Source organism: Chelon labrosus (assembly GCF_963514085.1).
Source record: "Chelon labrosus genome assembly, chromosome: 11".
In the NCBI taxonomy this organism is placed as follows: Eukaryota; Metazoa; Chordata; class Actinopteri; order Mugiliformes; family Mugilidae; genus Chelon; species Chelon labrosus.
Genome location: NC_140344.1, coordinates 3139264 through 3158938, shown reverse-complemented (window position 1 = coordinate 3158938; position 19675 = coordinate 3139264). Strand labels below are relative to the sequence as shown.

Sequence of the window (19675 nt, the reverse complement as noted above, 5' to 3'; positions counted from 1 at the left end):
ATGGAGATGAAAACAGTTCTGAGGCAAGACCAACAAAGGAAAGTGTTGCTGTGGCTCTATTCTCATTGTCTTACCTGTTCGCTATTAGTTATTAACCTTCAAACAGAGAATAAAAACTCTGTGTTTGCATTATAATATGCAGCCATGTCCATGAAGTCAAGACAAGAGAGGTAAGGTTTTATTAATGCACCCTATCACCCTATCTATATGGGTGAGTGTACGGTTGTGTAAGTGGTTGTCAGTGTGTACACATGCAGTCGTTAGTGTTATTTCATTTTTATAAAAACAAGCCTGCAGGGCGGGTGGGGATGAAGATGCAGGTTCATAGCCGCGATCATTATTAAAGTGAGAATGACTTTCTGTCAAGCCTATTACACACACACACACACAGAGCAGCACTTAGCACCCAGTTAAGAGCTATTTCAGGGACACCTTCTATTTCCTCTTGCAAACAGTGTGTCAGCACCTGTCTTCATTGGCGTTTCAATCTGTTTCATTATATGCTAACGAGCAGCGGAGAGAACGGACCACTGTCACACCAAATTACACAAATACAGCAATAATCAGCTCTTAGTACGAAGCTTTTCATTTCACGATGCTCGGCCTGGGAGGAGGTGAGAATGTCTTCTACATGCACATAATGAATGAAATTATTTGAAGAAGGAGTACAAAAAGAAAGACGTGAAATGGAATGATGCTAAACATTTGAAGGAACCCTGTCAGGTTCTTGACCACTAGGAGTGTTATGGAGCAGTGTTGTATCTTTTCTTTTTTGTGTGTATGTTCAAAACAACAAACTAACAAACCACTTTAAATTGGTGAAAATAATAGGGAGACAGGATAAAGAAGGACAAGAGAAGCAAAAGAAGGTAGAATATGGTAAAAAAAGATGACAGAGAAGAAGAGAAGAATATAAAAAAGAGGAAATAATAACAAAGAGGGAGGGAAGAGAGGAAAAAAGGGGAGAGAAAAATAAATAAAGGCGATGGAGGTACGAAGAGAAGAAGGAAACTAAATGTAGGAAGATGGGCAGATTAATCAAAGGAACAAAATAAGCAAAAAAGAAGGGATGAAGGTCAGAAACATTAAAGGGCGGCAAGAAAAATGGAAGCATGGAGTGGGATGTATCTTAAAAGAGAGACATCTTGTGTCCTTATACTCTTCAATTGTTCCCTTTCCTTCATTCTGACCACACTTTCTTCCCTTGTGTGTGTATTCTCTCTCAGATCAGTGTGACCTGCACGCCGTTAACCTGTTTTGATCTGACTCCTGCTGTGTGTGTGGACCTGTGTTTGTGTTTCAGTCAAACAAACCCTCTTAAATTTGGCCTGAGGAGTGTGGAGACACTTCACACTGTGTGGAATGGAAAGAAGGAAGCAAAACAGGAAGGCAAGGGAGGGAAGAAGGAAGGAAAGGCAGATGGAATGACAATGAAAAAAGAACAAAACACAATACAAATTTACTTTACACTTAAAATGGTTAATGGTAATAAGTACTCAAAAGTGTGTTTTACTGTGTTTGCCGCAGCCACGAGGTTAAGAAACTCATTCAGTGCCGTTATTCTGAAACTGATCAGTTTCTTTTCTGTTTTAATCCTCTTTCCTAAAGATGTCTTATTTGATTAATATGTTTAAGTTGTTTATTAAGGAGCTATTGTCCCATTTGATTCCCAGATGTTACAGGCACAACAGGGAGGACAGTTACATACATCTGTACCACAATAAGATGTTCGAGGGTTTCACATAATTTCTAGCAGCAATGTATAACCATAAAGAGGCAGAAACTGTCCTTATAATAAATATAAAGATAACAAAACTTTATAAAACCAAAAACTCCATCTCCTCCAATTAGGAGGCATTATTGAAGTTTGAACTTCAAAGATTTCAAAGGATTTCATTGTGATAAAAACAACCAGCCGATCCAGCACAACCAGTTAAAGTAACCATTTCAACAAGACTTTAAAAAGAGTGTAAATGAAGATAATCACCAAATCATTAGTTTGCATTTGAGTCACAGTTTTATGGTTAGTTACAAGGAAGTCAAGGATCTAAATGTGGGGGCCAACGCGAAAATTACAAGAAACACAGACCTGTTCACACTTACGATAACATTAGCTAGTTCCTGCTAAAGGGACAGTAATCAAATCAAATCCTGAGCTATTCTTAATAAAAATAAATCAAATACTGCGTGGCAGCAGTACAACTTAACATCAGGAGAAAAAAAATCCAAGATAGAGTGAGTTCAGGAGCTAACTGTCGATCATGGCAAAGATCCATCATGGCAGACCTTAAAGTCCTTTAGGAGCCATGAATATGACCAAGGGAACAACAGATAACTTCAAGATAGCTACCAGCACACTCATTAAAGGATCTGGGATGTTGCATGAAATTCAGTTTGAGCCAGGAACATTCTGAAATCAGCATCTGGCCAGACAAAAAGTATAAAAGCCACATGCCTCTACGTTAAAATTAGCCAGAATTTCTCTGATATGAAATGCTCATGTTTCTACTATGTTATGGCACTCTACGTGATGATCAAAGAACAATCTTATCTGTAACTTCAGTATGGCCTTGCAACTTTTAGATTACTGACCTGGCAATTGTGACACTACACTACAGGGAATGTTTTTTCGTTTTTTCCACAGGCTGTCAAAGGACCTTTCCTTTAAGCACACTGTCTGATCATACGTTGTTTTACTACACCATTTATCTTATCTGTTCCTGCTTTCATTGTCATGTTAAAGTCATCAGAACAAACCCAGGAAGAATCAGAACTTACTGATGGGGGATGCTGGTTTCTGGTTTCCTCCTCTGCAGTTTGTGGTTTTGTTCTGTGGTGGAGGGATCGGTTTGTAGGACTGCCCGGTGGCTCGGTACATGGCCTGGACCCACAGCATCCGATCCTGCTCGTCGTCACAGGCGAACATGACCAAGTCGCCTTCCTTCACTGCGTTAAAAAACACCCGGCCACCTTGCAGACCTGAGGAGGAGGAAGAGGAGAAAGAAGAGAGACTAAATGAAAAAAGAGTTCATATGGAGTTCATATAATAAAAAAATAAACGAGCAGCACTCATATTGTAAATCCTTATTCCTGCAGATTCTATTCATTTATATCAACAGATTTCTTTCTGGTACAGCTGATGATTTGTGCTATGTCATGTTAGGTATTCTTTATTGTGGTTATTGAGTACAATAACTGGATTTTCACCTTCTGAGGATACTGAAAAGGCATTAAATCACAATGGCTGCTTTACAGACCTCCTATTTTGATATCTCCAGTATTGTGACATGAAATTCTATAAATTTTCACTTCAATAATTTCTATAATAAGTTCTATAATTCTATTTTAGCTATCATCTGATTTTAATTCCTTTAGTCATCTATTTGTGTTAAAAAAAAAAAACAGTTTTAAAAGGTAGTCAAGAGAGGTAATCAGGTAAACAAGTAATCCAAGAAGGAATTGAATGTATTTTGTCTACTACTTCGTCTTCCTTAACCTTTTCTTGTCACTTCTTCTCTCTTTTCTTCATAGAAACCTTGGAAACATCAGTCATATGGAGCGTGCCTGAAAAGTTCACCAAATCTAGTCTCCCAACACAACCTCAGGGTGGGATAAAATAACTACATACTACTTATACTTACTCTGTGTCAAACACTTGACCCTGTACACTGCAAAACATATTTATGAAGAGCTGAAATTGTGTACAACTGCTTTTGTGACTTTTTATGTTTCCGTTCTGCTTTTGACTTGTCAACATATACGGACATCCTGCTTTTGAGCACACAATGTCTCAGGGACACCGTCATAGAATTTTTTTCAAATTTGGCACCAATGTTTATTTGGACTGAAGCTTCATGTGAGCTTGAACTTCCTGTATCTTCTGAAATTTGGAGCAGTCAGTGTAACAATAATTTATTAAATTAACGGAAACTTGGGTAAAAGATTTAATAACTAAATGACTGGTTTGTTGCCTCTGCTAGCTTGTCATCCAGATGTCTGTCCAGATTCATAAGTATATCATGAAGACTTTGAAGGACATAAATAACACTGCCTTGATTCTTTTGAATCTGTTTTGAACACTACTAAGTTATTAGGAGAAAACTTTGTCATCATTTGAGTAGGATTTAACAGAATGAAGACAAAAGTATATGTTACATACATGCCTCATAAATCAGACTCTAATGGTGGGGAAGATACAGGCATAGAGGCCCAAACATTTTTTCAAAATTCCTAGACATGTGTTTTGTATTTGTATTTTGTCTACCTGGCTGAGGGTCGCAGTAGTCCACTGTGTAGCCCTCCAGCTGCATCAGCTCCTGAGGCTCAGCCTTCTTTTCTCTGTAGCTGCACATGGCAAATGTGTACTGGCTAACCTGCAGTTCAAAGACACACACTAATGAACCACGATGAAGCACATTTTTGAAACACCCAGCGCAAACAAACTTGCATGTAATAATAGTTTTTTTCACCCACACAGACTTGGATACATGGATTTCTGTATGCGCAGCCTGACTGTTTCATGACGTATCCTGACATATGCTGAATAGAAATGTTCTGGTGGGGTTTTATCCCATTTATTCATTTTCTCGAGCTGAGAAATATTGCCAGATGGAAGAAATCATCGTACTAATAGGAGTCAATAGCGTAGTTACACCAGTATTTCTTCAAATACACTTTGAAGCACTTCTCAGATTTTTTTCTTTTGAGCTGTCGTCAGGCAGACTGACATAAGCGTTTATAATAAGAACAATTTTAAAAACTAAAACTTGTACCAGGAAAGATAGTTTAAAAAAACATAAAATACAGTTATTCAGCATTGGTGGTTAAAAAGAACAACCCCAGATTTCTTTCCAGCACTCAGGTCAGGCTAATAAATGCTCCATTTTATTATGTCTTGATAGTAATGACCTAAAGGCATTAGAGAAAGAATTGAAGATCCTTTCACGACTGTCAAAGATGTATGAGTGCAGTGCTTCCTTTTATTTCTAAAAAGATAGAAAAGGACGTTGCTAATCATTTGTGACTATTTAAAAAGGAATGGTTTGTTTGAGGATTTTCCGTCAGGAGTACATGGACTTGTCACAATGGACTTGTCTCTATATTCATCCTGTCAGATCTCTGTGCAGCATTTAACACTACTGATCACAGTATGTTACTACAGAGACTTGAAAGTATCATCAAGATTACTATTTGACTGGTTTTAAGGTTATTTATCACACAGATTCCAGTTTGTCCATTTTAACAATGTTCCTCCAATACAAAAAAATTTGATCATTAATTTGTTTAGTTTTTTTGTTTCTTTCTGTAATTTATTATCTAGATGCCCAGATAACTCTCTGAACCATCCCTTAGTTACGGTAGGTCTAACCTGCTGGGAGACTTCACATGATGCATTGAGCACCTGTCTCCTACTCTCTACTCTCGCTATCTGCCATGTGCTACTACTGTATAGCATATCATTAACTCTGCATCTCTCACACATCTCAGATCAAGCCTCAAAGTCAGTTTCTTTTTCTCTTATCTCAACATTTTTTTATTTAAGGCTCTAGCAGTAGCACTTACAGCTGAGTCACTTTGACTGTTAAAAAAGTAAGACTCTATCTGGGTGATTTAAAATACATCATTCTAGTATTCTCTATTATTCATTCTACTTCTCACATGGAGACAAATGATTTCTTCAGACAAACAACAGTGGCAGGCAGGGCACTGAATGGGCAGCTACATGCCACAGTTGAACATTTGATTCCAGAAACATGGCCAATACTGTGTTACTCTTCTGGAAAGATGCATTAGTAAAGGCCCGACACTGATGTTGATAAGATCTGCTTACAGGCATTCTAGGGAAAACAAACTGCTGGTTTTGTCAATAGACAATGTTAACACAAAATCATTCATTCATTCATTCATCTTCTGTAACCGCTTGTTCCTGTGAAGGGTCGCGGGGGTATGGAGCCTATCCCAGCTGTCATCAGGCGAGAGGCGGGGTACACCCTGGACAGGTCTCCAGTCTATCGCAGGACTAACACAGAGAGACAGACAACCATTCACACTCACAGTCACACCTACGGCCAATTTAGAATCACCAATGAACCTAACCAGCATGTCTTTGGATGGTGGGAGGAAGCTGGAGTACCTGGAGAGAACACACGCAGACACAGGGAGAACATGCAAACTCCACACAGAAAGGCCCAGTCGGCCTGGATTTGATCCCCGAACCTTCTTGCTGTGAGGCATCAGTGCTAACCACCACGCTACCTTAACACTGTAAATAAACATTATAAATATACATCAAACTGACTACTTCCCAGACTGGTAGAACTGAAGAGACTTTGAGGGCAACTAGCTGGGAAAGGCTTGCAATGATGCTTATTGAATGTCACAATCAATAAGCAGATGGTACTCAGTCTAGAGATTGTATCTTTCCGTGCCTTTAAAGGATGTTCAGGCTGAATAAGAGATGTAAACAAAGTTTTATTTCACAAAGAAAAAACTTATCTTTTACTTTCAATGTCTGCCCTTGCATTACAAAGATCCCTCTTTATTAAGTGCTCAGAAAGCAAATCATAGCACAGGTACAACACTGTCAAAGAGAATTTCAGGAACTAAAACCCAATTAACTTTGATCCAGCAGGACTCTTGTGTTCAGACAAGGACTTCATCTTTCAAGTACAGCAGCTAATATGAGAGGATTTCATGTAATAACATAAAATATTCTTTTTTTTTTTTTCCATTTCTCTTGACTATATTTTTATTTAAAAGCTGCAAAATTAAAGATGTTAGAAGTCTGAAGGTTTGATGCATTTTGAAGACACACTGCTGCCATAACTTCACTTGAATCAGTTCCTTTCAAGTGGATAGACAATCTGTTAATGTCAGCCTTTTGCTGTATGCCGTTTTCTGTCACATGACTACTTTGCCTCTCTGATATTAAGACACATTTTCCAGATAAATCACAGATCAATACAAGTCACCTGATCTAAGGTTCATCAGCTTCATACCTGAACAAGAACGAAATATCTTCTTTTCCACCGTTTCCAGACTCGTTGTCCCTGAGCATACAGGTACCTAAAAGACAAGCATCAAGCAAACATCAGCTTTAAGGAAAAATCTAGTTTTATAAATTGTCAGTTTTGTGTAATGTAAACACTTTTGTCTGAAGTTCTACTTATTACCGATCAAGTGCTTTAAATTAAAATTAAATTATAATCTCACCATCTGTGGATGGAGTTTGACCAGTTTTCATGCTGTTTCTGAGGTCAAAAATGATGTTTAAATTTTAAACCAAACAAAAAGTGTATGCAATCTTATTACAAAGTGAGGGACTAATGTTGTTATGTTATTGGTATCTTCAAAAGGACTGCACAGCTTAAATTGTGAGACTTTGTGTTTCCAAATGATTTTTACAAAGTCTGACTCAGAATGGGTCGATGACATTCAAAACACAGCAGCAAAATAGTCAGTGAGCAAGTGTTAAAGGGTTACACATGAGAAGTCTTTAAACTGTCTATAAAAACTGCAGTTCTGAACATCTGTAATTCCATTACATGTGGACAAACTCCAGCAGTCAATGGAGATCATGGGAAATGACCAAAAGCTCCTGAACAGGTATTTAATGGACCCTGTTCTCTCAAATGTGAAACATGTTTCACTTGTACAGTTCAGCATGTGTCCGTTTGCAGAATTTATGATGTATTACTCCCTCAAATAGCAAAACTGTTGCCTTTTCTGCAGTTTAGTAAATCACTCCCTCAAATATTTTTGTTTTCCCCACTTGTTTCCTCAAATGAATCATTTGCAACTCACAAAAGCATGCCTTCAAATCTCATGGTCTGCTCGCACATTTACCTGTTTTAGAGCTTTAACTGTCAGAAAAATAGCTGACTGCTATGTTGAAAAGCAATTCATAATATAAGTCAGTGTCTTTCTCCGTTCTATATCACTCAGTTAAAGATGTAAAGGCTTTGTACTGTTACTCAGGAAAATCAAGATGTTTGAGGTCAAATAATTGAGACACAGAGTTGGATACTTATGACTAACTTCTGATGAATTAGACTAAATGATTAATTGGTTATTAAAATAAAGAATAAATGATCATTTATTTATTTTAACAGATGTATATTCCTGTGTGGCTATGTAGGTAGATTCAAATTAAACTGTGGGTACAAAGACATTAAAATAACCATAACTAAGTGCCAAGAAATTTGGAATTAAAGTAGACAATTTATTTAACTCAAGACATCTTTTAGATTCTATAGATTTACTGTGATGTCTTTAGAGGTGAATTTTCTTAAAAGACATCTTTCATTTGTTACAATTTCAGGAAAGTACTGACATGATGTAAATATAAGTCATTTAATGCAGTAGAATCAATATTAAGGCTATTTGATGCTTGATATCACAATGTCAAAGGATTCTGCTATTACTCCACTGGCTGTAAATATCAACACATTCATTTACTGCTTTAATGTGAAATGAAAAGTAGTAATAATGAGTCCTGAGCTGAAACAGGCTGAGACATGGAGAGCAGCTCATTGAGGTCTTAAGGAAAATGGAAGAATGACCAGCGTGGCCTCTCAATCAATGGCTGCTCCCGGGCCTCCTGAAGCGTGGGATACAGGCAAGTGCAAGTGAGGAAAATCAATCGATGGCGAGACCTCTTTCTTCAGCCCTGCTGCCCGCCCTTAAAGAAAAGGCCTCCAGTCAAGGCTGCGCGCGTCTGGACGGAGAATCTGGGCCATTCTGGGTTAACATGTGGCACCGCTCGCCAGCCACTTGTGAAAATGATTTGGCCGTCGGACTGTCCTCCTCCTGCAGTTTCAAACATCCATTCAGCTGCACGACGCCACAGCGATGGACTACTGGCACCAAAGAGTTCACTGCAGGCATTTAACAGCCCACGGTCCGCAAACATCCGTCTTTAACTGGTCATTTAGCTGGACATTCAGACTCTAAGCGTTTTTTTAAAGAGTGATCAGAGACCATGCAATACTAAAGCAAGAAAAAACATCAATTTTCTTTTTTCCTCAGTGAACTCTAATGAATGCTGTTAGGTTAAAAAGCGTATCGAGGCAAGTGACAGATTAAATAAGATGACCATATGGGCTGATTGAAAATTTAGGAGCCTTCAAATAATATTTGAATAATATTTTACCCCAAGAAAATGACTCTTTTTTATTTAATGTCATTTCATTTTTAGTGTTCCATGGTATCAAACAAGCCACAAACAAGCCAGATCGTTTCAGATTTGTAGCTTGATGTTATTTCACCAAGGCCCTACAGGCTAATTTTGTAGCTTGTTAAAATGAGACCTGTAAAAAACTATTTTGATGACTTGTAAGTTTTTTTTGTTTTGTTTTTGTTTTTACAGCAAGCACTTAACAGTCAGCTTTGATTTTTCAGGTAACAAAGAGACAGATCACAACCCCCATGACATGAAATTACTATCTTGTTAAAAGGTTTTACCAAAAGAACAGCACATTTTCTTTTTCTTTTTTTAACAAGTAACATGTTTTGTCGTACTAAAGTTTGCTGGATTTCACTGTTAAATCATATTAACCGTCACAATATAGCTGCATGCTGCTGCTTTTCTCCACTGTTAGCTTATTGTGAATGCACAGAACAAAGTATCTAATGCTTCTGAGCTAGTACTTACTGATCGCAACAGAAAAATAGACATATAACGATGAAAAATAACTCAGATCCCTCAGGTCACAACAAAAGAACCTCACTGCTGCTCGATAAAACATTTATTCACTATCTCATCAAATGTAAAAGAAGAATAAAAAAAATCCAACCAAAGTGGTTTGTGCATTTTTTTCCTTCTGCATACTTTTCCACGCCGATTTAACTCTGAAAGTCAAATGTGCTCTTGCATCTGTTGGCCTCCTAATGGATTCGTGTCTTTAACCTGCTCAGGTTCTTCTTCATGTTTTTCTCTTAAAGTATGAACCCAGGTCCTCCAATGGAAAAATAAATAAATAAATACATAAAGCCAAATGGAAGAACTATTTCATCACAGTCTGTTTAAGCTTGTTTCCATCATTTCAAGCCACATCAATTGGCCTCTTATGAGATTTTATTCACCGAGTCATTTTGATAATATTTAATGATTAAATATTAGAGAGCTTGGATTATCAGGAATGCAAGAAACAGGCCATTTGATGCTGTTACTGTGCGGCTCATAGATTCACAGTAAAACAGCATCAGATAACCTGCACAGAGAGAATGACAGAACGCTAGATCAAGACATGTTGAGGAGTGAATGCAAAGTGGAGATGAGCTGAACCCACGCAGAGACTAACACTGACCCCTTGTGGAGATCTTTGAAAACTGCTCATGTTCTCTTCTCTTATTACATCTGCCAGAACTGCCAGAGTCGTCTGTTGATAGGCTCTGGCCTATTAATATGTAAAATATATAGTATATTTTAACTAATATGACATGCTTCTTACTCAAATGGAAGACACTCCAACTACAAAAACAAATGCTACAACTACTACAAAACAAGAAAAAGAGACACAAAACACCAACAAAAACAACAAACTCTCCGGGTAAACAACACCTCCGAGATGTTGCTGTACTGCACATTAACTAAAAGGAATTAGTTTGGTGAAGACACACTGTCTGTGTAACGGCATGTTCAGTGGTGAGTGGCGGAATGTCTTCCAGAAAACCCAAATAGTACATTCATGACCTGGAGCAGAGTTGGGGGGAAAAAAAGGATTTAGCTCCATCTTCTGGATAAAATGATAAACTACACAGCATACGTGCTCCCTCACTCGTGAATGTTGTAAACATCTGAGCAGTTCTGCTAAATACGAAACAGTGGGGTAAATGTTCTAATAGTGAATGTATTTTTGAACTGAAATAATGAAACTGATGAATACTTTTATGCAATTCAAAAGAAGAAGTGTACAGAACAGTCATCTTAAATCTCCTTTGTTCTCAATCTGTGGTTTCCAAACTTTAGAGATGGTTTTGCATCCTTTTTCCAGCCTGGTGAGCAACAACACCTCTTTTGAGGTCCTCAAAAAGCTCCTTTGTCTGTGCTATGTGTTGTGAAGATCCCACTGTGATCAAGTTTTATATACTAAATCTGCTGTGCATTTTGTTGGTGTTGATTAAATCGTATTTTTCCATCCAACTACACTCAATAAGCCCTAACGACAAAGTGAATAATGTCCCTTTGGCCGCAATGACAGCTTCAGGTTTTCTTAGTCAAGATGCATACAAGGATTTGGTATTTCATGTCAATTTTTTGGCTTCCTTCTGTTGCTGAAATGTGAACCCTCACTCCAGACCCGGGTCTCTGCACTGTGCAGCAGGATTCTTTCAAGGTTCTCTCTGTTTTTGCAGTCATCCTTCTCTCAGAACTGATCAACCTCTCTGTTCCTGCCACTGAGAAGCACCCCCAAAACAAGATGTTTCCACAACCATGCTACCAAGGGATGGTATTAGACAGCTGATGAACAGTGCCCTGTGCTACAGAGCACTCTGTCCAAGGTGTTCTGCTATTGCCTCATGAGAATAGACTCTTTTTTTTTCTTTTTCTTTTTCTTTTTCTTCATGGCTGAAACCTTTCTAAATGCCTTTCCTTTACCATTTATTGTATTCTATTTTATATTATTTTTTTAACATTTGACATGTATTTTATATATTCTAACCTAAATCATTTACTTTCAAATACATTCGGTCACCATTGTCTGGTACGCTTAAAAGGACATGTGGAGAAGACAGAGCTGTATTGTGGATGCTTAGAGGGAGCTCTGGTAGGAATGTGCTTTCAGTCACACACACAATACTTCTTGCTTTGCTTCTGATGACTTCAAGTTTGCTCTGACCTAAGCTCTTTCACACAAGGTCAAACATTACTGGTGCACCGGCTGCCTGATTCAAAGACCATGAAAAACACTGTGCTTGCATGGTCATTTTATTTAGGCCCTGCATTTAAAATGAAATATACAATAAGTTCTGCAAAAAGTGTCTTTTCTGTCACCTGATTGTGTATATGTATATTGTAAATTTTAGCTCACTCTTCAGTACAGAACTACTTCATCTCTGAGATGTTGGTGGATTTCCTCATATGAACTGTTTGCTTCAGGTCCTTCCACAACATTTCTGTTGGATTAAGGTCAGGACTTTGACATGGCCATTTTAAAACATTAACTTTAACCATTCTTTGGTAGAAGGACTTGTGTGTTTGGGGGCATTGTCTTGCTGCCTTATTCAGCTCATGGACAGATGTTCTGAGGTTTTCTGTTAGAATTTACTATAATTCAGAATTTATTCATCGATCCATGATGGCAGAAAAACAAGGACATTCGAATGGCTTATTTTGCTGAGTAAACAAATGCACAAGTATAATATTTCTGTTTCATTTGTTTGATTGGATGATCTTGGGTCTATTTTCGGGACCTGTATGAAAATCCACTAATGTGTTGAATAATTTTTATCCAGAAATGTAGTATGAAGAGCACTTTTTTTTATGGAGCACTGCATGTATGGTGGCACTGTTTGTATATCTGGTGGCACGCTGTAGATGTTCTTGTGGAGGCAGACGTCAGCTCACACAGAGACAGAGAAGGACAGATGTTACGTCCATGTGTCAGAATCACTGTGACATGAACAGTTATTGTGTTTTAAATGTGTTTATAAGGTATAAAGATTCAGGATATGATTTTAACCGATGACATCAGATGAGATCAAGTTACATACTTATAATCTTATTATCAGCCTCAGACCCAGCAGCAGTTTCTGCTTCCTTTAACCAGCAGGTGGCACTATCCGGCTGCAGACAGGAATCCCTGGACTCTAATTTTAGACAACTGCATAATGATTCACTACAGACAGGCAACAGGTCTTCTGGTCAGTGGGACCAATCCTGACAGATTCCAGTAGTTTCAGGTAAATCACACACAAGCAAAAGTGCAGACTGGGGCACATGATGCTACAAAGCAGTTAACTGGCAGGAAGCAGAATGCAGACTATGAAGTCCCTGCAAAAAGTTGAACATGACAACTTTTCCTGACAAAATAATAACTTTGTCAATGAAATATGTGCAAGCACAAATTCCGGTTCAATTCCTTTGCAATGTAATAGTGGAGAAATCTCATTTTATAGTATTATAAAGCTGTGTAGTTGGCTGGCACCTGTTAAACCATCAGACTTGATAATCTGTTACTGAAGCTTGACTGTGAGGATTTTATTTCAAGTACAAAACTTCACGGTACACAAATGTATTTCTCCACCATTCTTCTCTACAGCAAAATCAATACCACTACAGCCGTTCACTGGGGATTTAGTGTACTTCCCAATAAACATTGTAGGAGGTCCTGCTCTTAGGCCATTGAATTAGTACATGTTTTGGGTTTTAAGGTGTTAACGCTAGCTTTACACAAAGAAATTACTCAGTGAAGAGCTTAACAATAGAACCAGGACAACGCTAATACTGAATCACAGCAGCCCTTGAATGATATCAAAAGGGTTCTTCAATAGGGCGCATGAGTAGGCAGCACACTAATCAGGAATAACTCTGTGTGGTGTGGTGCCAGTTTTGATTGTTGTGGGGTATGGCTCTCTACTTGTGGCATGTTACTTTTGTGATGGCTTCACTGAATTTGTACATTTCGTTAACTTGAGTCAGTGGGTGCAAGGACATTGATAAAACAAAACGTAACTAAACAGTACAGAGTATTTCAAGAAGTATATCGGAAAGAAACTATTATGGTTTGTTAAATTTTAACATATGGAGAACTTTGTTACAAATCATACTGTTTTCTCTCTTAAGAGAAGCTGTAAGCTGTCTAAAAAAGGAACAGAAATGTTTTTAAAAACACAGGGTTAACAACAGACTTACCCGCAATGCTTCATGTTGGGAGGTTTGTCCATGCGCACAGCCAGCTTGATCTTTAGCTCTGTGTCCTGGCTGTTCTTGGGGACAACCATACGATGAAACTCTGCCTGCTTTGGCCCATTAGTGGTCGGGTTTAGGACCACCTAAAAGGCACAAAATAGAGGATGAGGTCTGCAAGTCGTTATCATAAGCATTATGATGTAAATGGTGTATATGTAAAAAGCCTAACCTTGCAATCACTGTGCAGTTAAACTAAAGCAATCTCTGTGGCAAACAATATTTGTGAATAGTAAACTATGTAAGTACTGAACTAATAAACTGAAATGGTTGATATCAGCAACAGACTGAGAGCAGTCACTACGCATTACTTTTAGATCTTATTAGCTCTGACAGCACCAACTCAGTCAGCATCAGTATCAACACAACAGCAGCTGAGGGAGGTTGATGATATGAATGCAGCTCCTTCTAAAGCAAAAATATACTTTCACCCGAGTTCAGATCTGGTTATGTGAAATTGAAACCAATCTTCTCTTGCTGTAAGTAATATTGGAAATATTCATGACCCAGTAGCCAAGGAGAAGTTTAGGATATTTAACTGGAGACTGCAGACGTGTTGCTGATCAAATGTTTCAATTGAGTCTTTGTATTGTGACCACAGAGCCTTAAACTTGTGTATTGATGATGTTGTGTTAGTCTGAGTAGATTCCGACCGTCATTTCCTGTCTGTGGCTGTCAGCACTGAACCGACTAGCTCCAATTCAAGGTGTAATCTTGAAATATACACACTAATGAGTCAAACATCAGAACCCTGACAGATGAGGCATAACCAGGATTATCTTGTTGCAATAGCAAAGTAGTACAGTGGGACTTTGGCCACTGGGTTGGAGCATTGGAGAAAAGGCTAGGCTTGTGGGGTGGTGCCAGTCATGTTTTTATATTGTGCTTTTCTGTCTATTGGTACTCAAAGCGCTTTGCGTTCAGCATGAGGAATTTAAAATGTAAAATGAGAAGAGTCTTATGCATGTCTCCTTCGTTGTTTTACTTTAGTCTCTTCCTTTTCTCTTCTCATGCACTAGTTGGCTAAGAGTCAACATGCTGAACAGGATAAAAAGCAGGCAACAGTCAATTTAGCCCAAATGGTGCAAAACATTAGGGCTCAGTTTAACAATTTTATTTCCCAAGTCAAATCAATCTTGATTTGAAAGATCTGATTATAAAGAACAACTCAAGACATTCGTAAGATGTGCCAACTAGTGGCAAAATATAGTATTGTGGAGATACCACAAATCTCTGGAATCAATGACAACATTTGTTTTGTGAAAATCATTTTCATGACATCATAAAACATTTTAGAAACTGAAATAAAATGAAATGATACAGAATGACACTGAATCGGGACCTTGTAAATCAGTCTTCCACACCTTGGGGTGTCTGTGCTGTTTCTATCGGTGCAGTAGTTTTGGTTTGGCTTGCTTCATTCATCATTTATGCTTGGCTGTCTATGTATTTAAATCAGATCAAGAATAATACCACAAAAGTAGGGTCATGTAAATGATCATACATAAAAAATAAATGACTTATTCACTCACTCAGGCCATCAAGAAACAGTAAACACAGTTTGTGTTTTAGGGTGTTTTGTTTGTGTGTATGATCTGTGTGCAGTATGGTGTAGGTGCACTCACCCTGCCAAGCTCCTTGTCTTCCAAAGCCAAGACGGCGGTGCTCTCTGTGAAGAGTTTCACTTTGACTGAAGGCAGAGGGTGAGTTGTGATGAAGTCCCCTTGAGTCCCCCACCTGAAAGACACCAGGACAGCCCCCTTTTTGTGAATGTGTACATTTAACACTACAAATACTCTCTCTTTAAAGTGAAAACTCTGTTTTCACTTTAGGCACAGGGTATACTTCCATTTTATAGCAGAGCTGACCATGTTCCTCTAGCAAGCTGTGACATGCTTTAAAAAATGTGCTGGTAGCAGAACGGTTGGTCTGTTCCAAATATTACAGGGTGGGTTAGTACAAGGAACAGCAGTTACAGTGAGCAGTGTATGGTAAGCTTTGCAGATCCATAGACACAAATAATAAGCTGTATGAACATAAGGTAAATTTCTGGTAAACTGTCAATCAAAATCAATTTATTATTTAACTACATGTTGTTGGCCTCATTTTGTATTTGTTGCACCAGTAGGGACGCAGATTTTAAACAATTTTTTAAACTAGTAGCCACCAATGTTATCAATGTTCGACACTAAATATTCAACATAAAAACTACACAGTATTTGGAATATATTTAAGTATTAAACACAGCAAACCAGTTGCAGTAAGTAACTTGTGACTGGATGGAGTGACTTCACTCAGCTATGCACACAAAATACAGTTGCAACAGTTTAATCAGTCCAGTCTGTCATTGTTTGTATTTGTCAACATGTATTTATTGTATATTCAGACTTTAGTTTTAATGTAGTTGGAAGCATGTAGTCAGAGTCCTGTTATTGCTGAATGTTAGCAGCACTGGTGACTACAGCTGCTCTCATCTGTCTGACACTCAGCTCCAGTGTTAGCGTATGGAAGTGAGTTTAGTATTAGTCTGAGTCACAGATAGCTAGCCTCTAGACACCATTTTTACAACTTTACACTTCAGCATTCATCAATACGACTGCCACGGTCAGCTATGGCCAGACAACTTTTTTATTACTTGAGCATCTGTTGAACATCTGTTGGCTAACCCTGGCACTACAGGTAGTTACAATGTTAGGTACACTGCATGGATTCTGCTTAACAAGTAACAAATAGTTTTAACCCTTCTGTTATGTTGGATTCTCAGGAACAGCAATGATGCTCCTGGGTCAACTTGACCTGGGGCATGCTTAATTATCTATAAATGTCAGAAACCAAAAAATTCAAATAAACATTATTTATCTCATTAAGTCCATTACTAACCATTTCAATCACTACTTGCATTCACTGCATGTTGTTCTTTACCTCTCACAGATAATGGCTCAATGAGAATATTTCACTTGTTTTTCATAAAAAACACATGTTGGAACTTTTTTTTTTTTTTTTTTTTAAATGTACATTGGAAAGACCTACATATAAAATAGTTTCCTTTTTATGGTGCGATGATAACTTAGTATAAGGAAACCTCTTCTGTTCGGGTCAAACTGACTTATAATCAAGACAAATGAGTCATGAGGATTCAGCAGACACCTGATGCATATTTGGGGATGAATACCACTGTATTCCACCAGTGTCTTGCTTGGAGGAATACGGATGGCAGTTGACTCAGAATTGACCTCAAGACGGTCTTCATCTTCACACACATCCTCCTCTCTTTCACTTTGTCCCCCTAGAGCTGTCACCCCTTTACTTCTGCTGCTCATTTTGTAAAGCTCTGACAGAGAGAATATCATATGTAGCTGCAGAGTGTAATGTTGGTAGGACTCCCATTCCCACAGAGAATCTTTATTTGTTTTGCAAATATGCAAAGTGAACCATTTTGCATATTTAACTATAAAATGGGTTGATTTGACCCGCAACATAACAGGAGGGTTCAATCTTAATAGGCTGTAAGGAAATGTGTTGTATTGAAACATAAATAATCTGTGTAGCTGAATATCTTGATAGGTTGAGATTTAGTTTAGTTGAGAGATTTAGTTTGAATTTTGAGGTCCAATAATTCTCTCAAGCTCACCAATCAACATCTGTGAATCTGAGTATGACAAATTGTTTCTGTTTCAAAGGGTGTATCCTCAGTTACATATGTTAACATTGCAGACTTTCAACTCAACAAGATGGGCCTTTTTCATTCTAGCAATGCATAACTGCAAAGTTAACTTCAAGAAGAGGTCACCCTGCAAACTTTGCTCTGGTTCCAGTAGTAACATCACATCAGGTTTTAGTCACAGATCCAGAGGCAGCAAACAGTCCCATTAGTTTTTGGCTGTTATCAAGAATCACTTATTGTTCATCTCAGAGAGACTCTAATGGAGCAGAGTGACGCCTTCTGCTCTGGATGATGGAGACATGGCCATTATCCACACTGAGCCATGCTCCCATGATTACATGCCTTTACATCAAAACTGTCATTTTAAGTGTGTGAGTGTGTGCGTGTGTTTGTGTGGCGTGCAGATGAAGAGTGACCCCTTCACTTGTTGAGGGCGAGGAGCAAATCTGGGCTCGGTATTCTCTTTGCCCAGTTTCCACGGCAACATTGCGCAGAAAAGTACACACAAACATGCACAGTATTTTTGTGTCTTGTCTAATTTGAAATCTGACCTTGAGCCTTAAAACCAGACGGTGATGAAAACGGATGGAAGGAAAAATGTAAAGGAGAAATCTCTGTTGTTTGTTTTTCGCTGGTCTGACTCTGATGAAGAACTGCCAGCCTTGGCAATGACTGGAATGAGCAATACAACATGTCCTGTTTGATATTCCATAATAGTATTAATAATTAAAAATCATAAGTTCACAAGTGTCAAATAATTTTTATTGGCTGGGGCTCTCTACGTTTACTGCAGATGCTCACAGTTGTAGTATAGTATTCATGGCCCGGTTATAATGTAAATTTCTACCCAGTGAATATTTATGCATCAATAAAACATTACTTTAGGTAAATAGGATACAGGATACAAATCTGACTTGGCATATGATCAAAATATTCTTCAATAACATATAGGGGGATTTACATTTACAAAAGCTGCCTAAAAATTGAAAATTTTATGTCAATAACATTATTTGCATATTAAGTTATTTGCAGATGTAACACATTTTGTGGATTTTTTTGTTTCTGAATTGCCAAGAAGTAAACACTGTGACCATGACTGTACTATTCAAAGAAACCTAATCATATAATTGCTTAGTATATAACATGATTAACTTATTATGCTTTAATTGCTTAGCGAGGACTTGTAAGGCAGGTCGAGATCTAATAGTAGCTGTCATTTGATGACAGAGAATCTGAAAATGAAGATAACTGATGCCTGCAAAGCCGAGGCTATAAAAGAAGATCTGAACTGGAGAAGGCAAGAAAAGAGTAGTGGCAGTTCATGGTTCACTGTTTATGCACAAAGTGAATGCAGAAACAGAGTCTGCATGGAAGTCATAAAATCCAGGTGAGGTTTGCAAGGCAAAGACTGTAGTAGTGTATGTACTTAAAATAAGGTTCTTTGTTTGGAGGCAAAACTTCCTACTTAACAGATACCTGTTAATTGACTGTTATAATGCATCTTCCAGTTGGTTTTTCGTCCGTTGTTATCAGCTAGTGTCTAAGGCACACCTGGAGCATAAACAACTGACAAACTATGGAAACAGTTTAAGTGTAAACCTTTTCCTACTTTACCTCTCAGCAGTCTCTGCATGTGTTTTCACTGCATACAGAAATAACTACACATGCCTGGAAGGAAAATCAGCAGCAGGAGTGCATTTTACTTGTAATGAACATGCAGAAAGAGTGCTGTAGTCCTCTAAATGAACCACAGATGCATTACATTCCTTAATAATTAAGGGTATTACTAATGAAAAGGTCCTCTATGATTAAAGAGCTGTAATGCTACAACTGCAGGAGTCATCGGAGCAATTGGACGATGATGTAATCACAGCTAATCATGTTGTCTGGGTAATTATAGATAACTGTGTTGTTATTAAGTGCATTTTTTTTTTTTTTTTAATGAAGATGAGGGATGTGAAAGTGTGCTCAGGGCTAATTACAGTGAAGGTTACAAGAGCTGCAGTAAAGCTGGGTTACAGCACTGGACCCCTGTTGACCAGCAAGGCCAACAGGTACCTGTGAGCTTGTCTAATTGGCTCAGTTTGGTGAATATGGCAGGT

At 38.1% G+C, this 19675-nt stretch overlaps 1 protein-coding gene across 1 annotated transcript in view; it reads right to left on the bottom strand.

Annotated features, from left to right (window-relative positions):
- Nucleotides 1-19675, bottom strand: part of cadps2 (Ca++-dependent secretion activator 2) — a 184383-nt gene that overhangs the window by 75286 nt on the left and 89422 nt on the right. Inside the window, exons 7-11 of the mRNA XM_084555350.1 lie at nt 15535-15646; nt 13856-13995; nt 6999-7065; nt 4265-4373; nt 2779-2979 (exon numbers count right to left, since the gene is read on the bottom strand). Of these exons, the coding sequence (XP_084411476.1) occupies nt 2779-2979; nt 4265-4373; nt 6999-7065; nt 13856-13995; nt 15535-15646 (629 nt within the window). The remainder of the gene's footprint in view (nt 1-2778; nt 2980-4264; nt 4374-6998; nt 7066-13855; nt 13996-15534; nt 15647-19675) is intronic.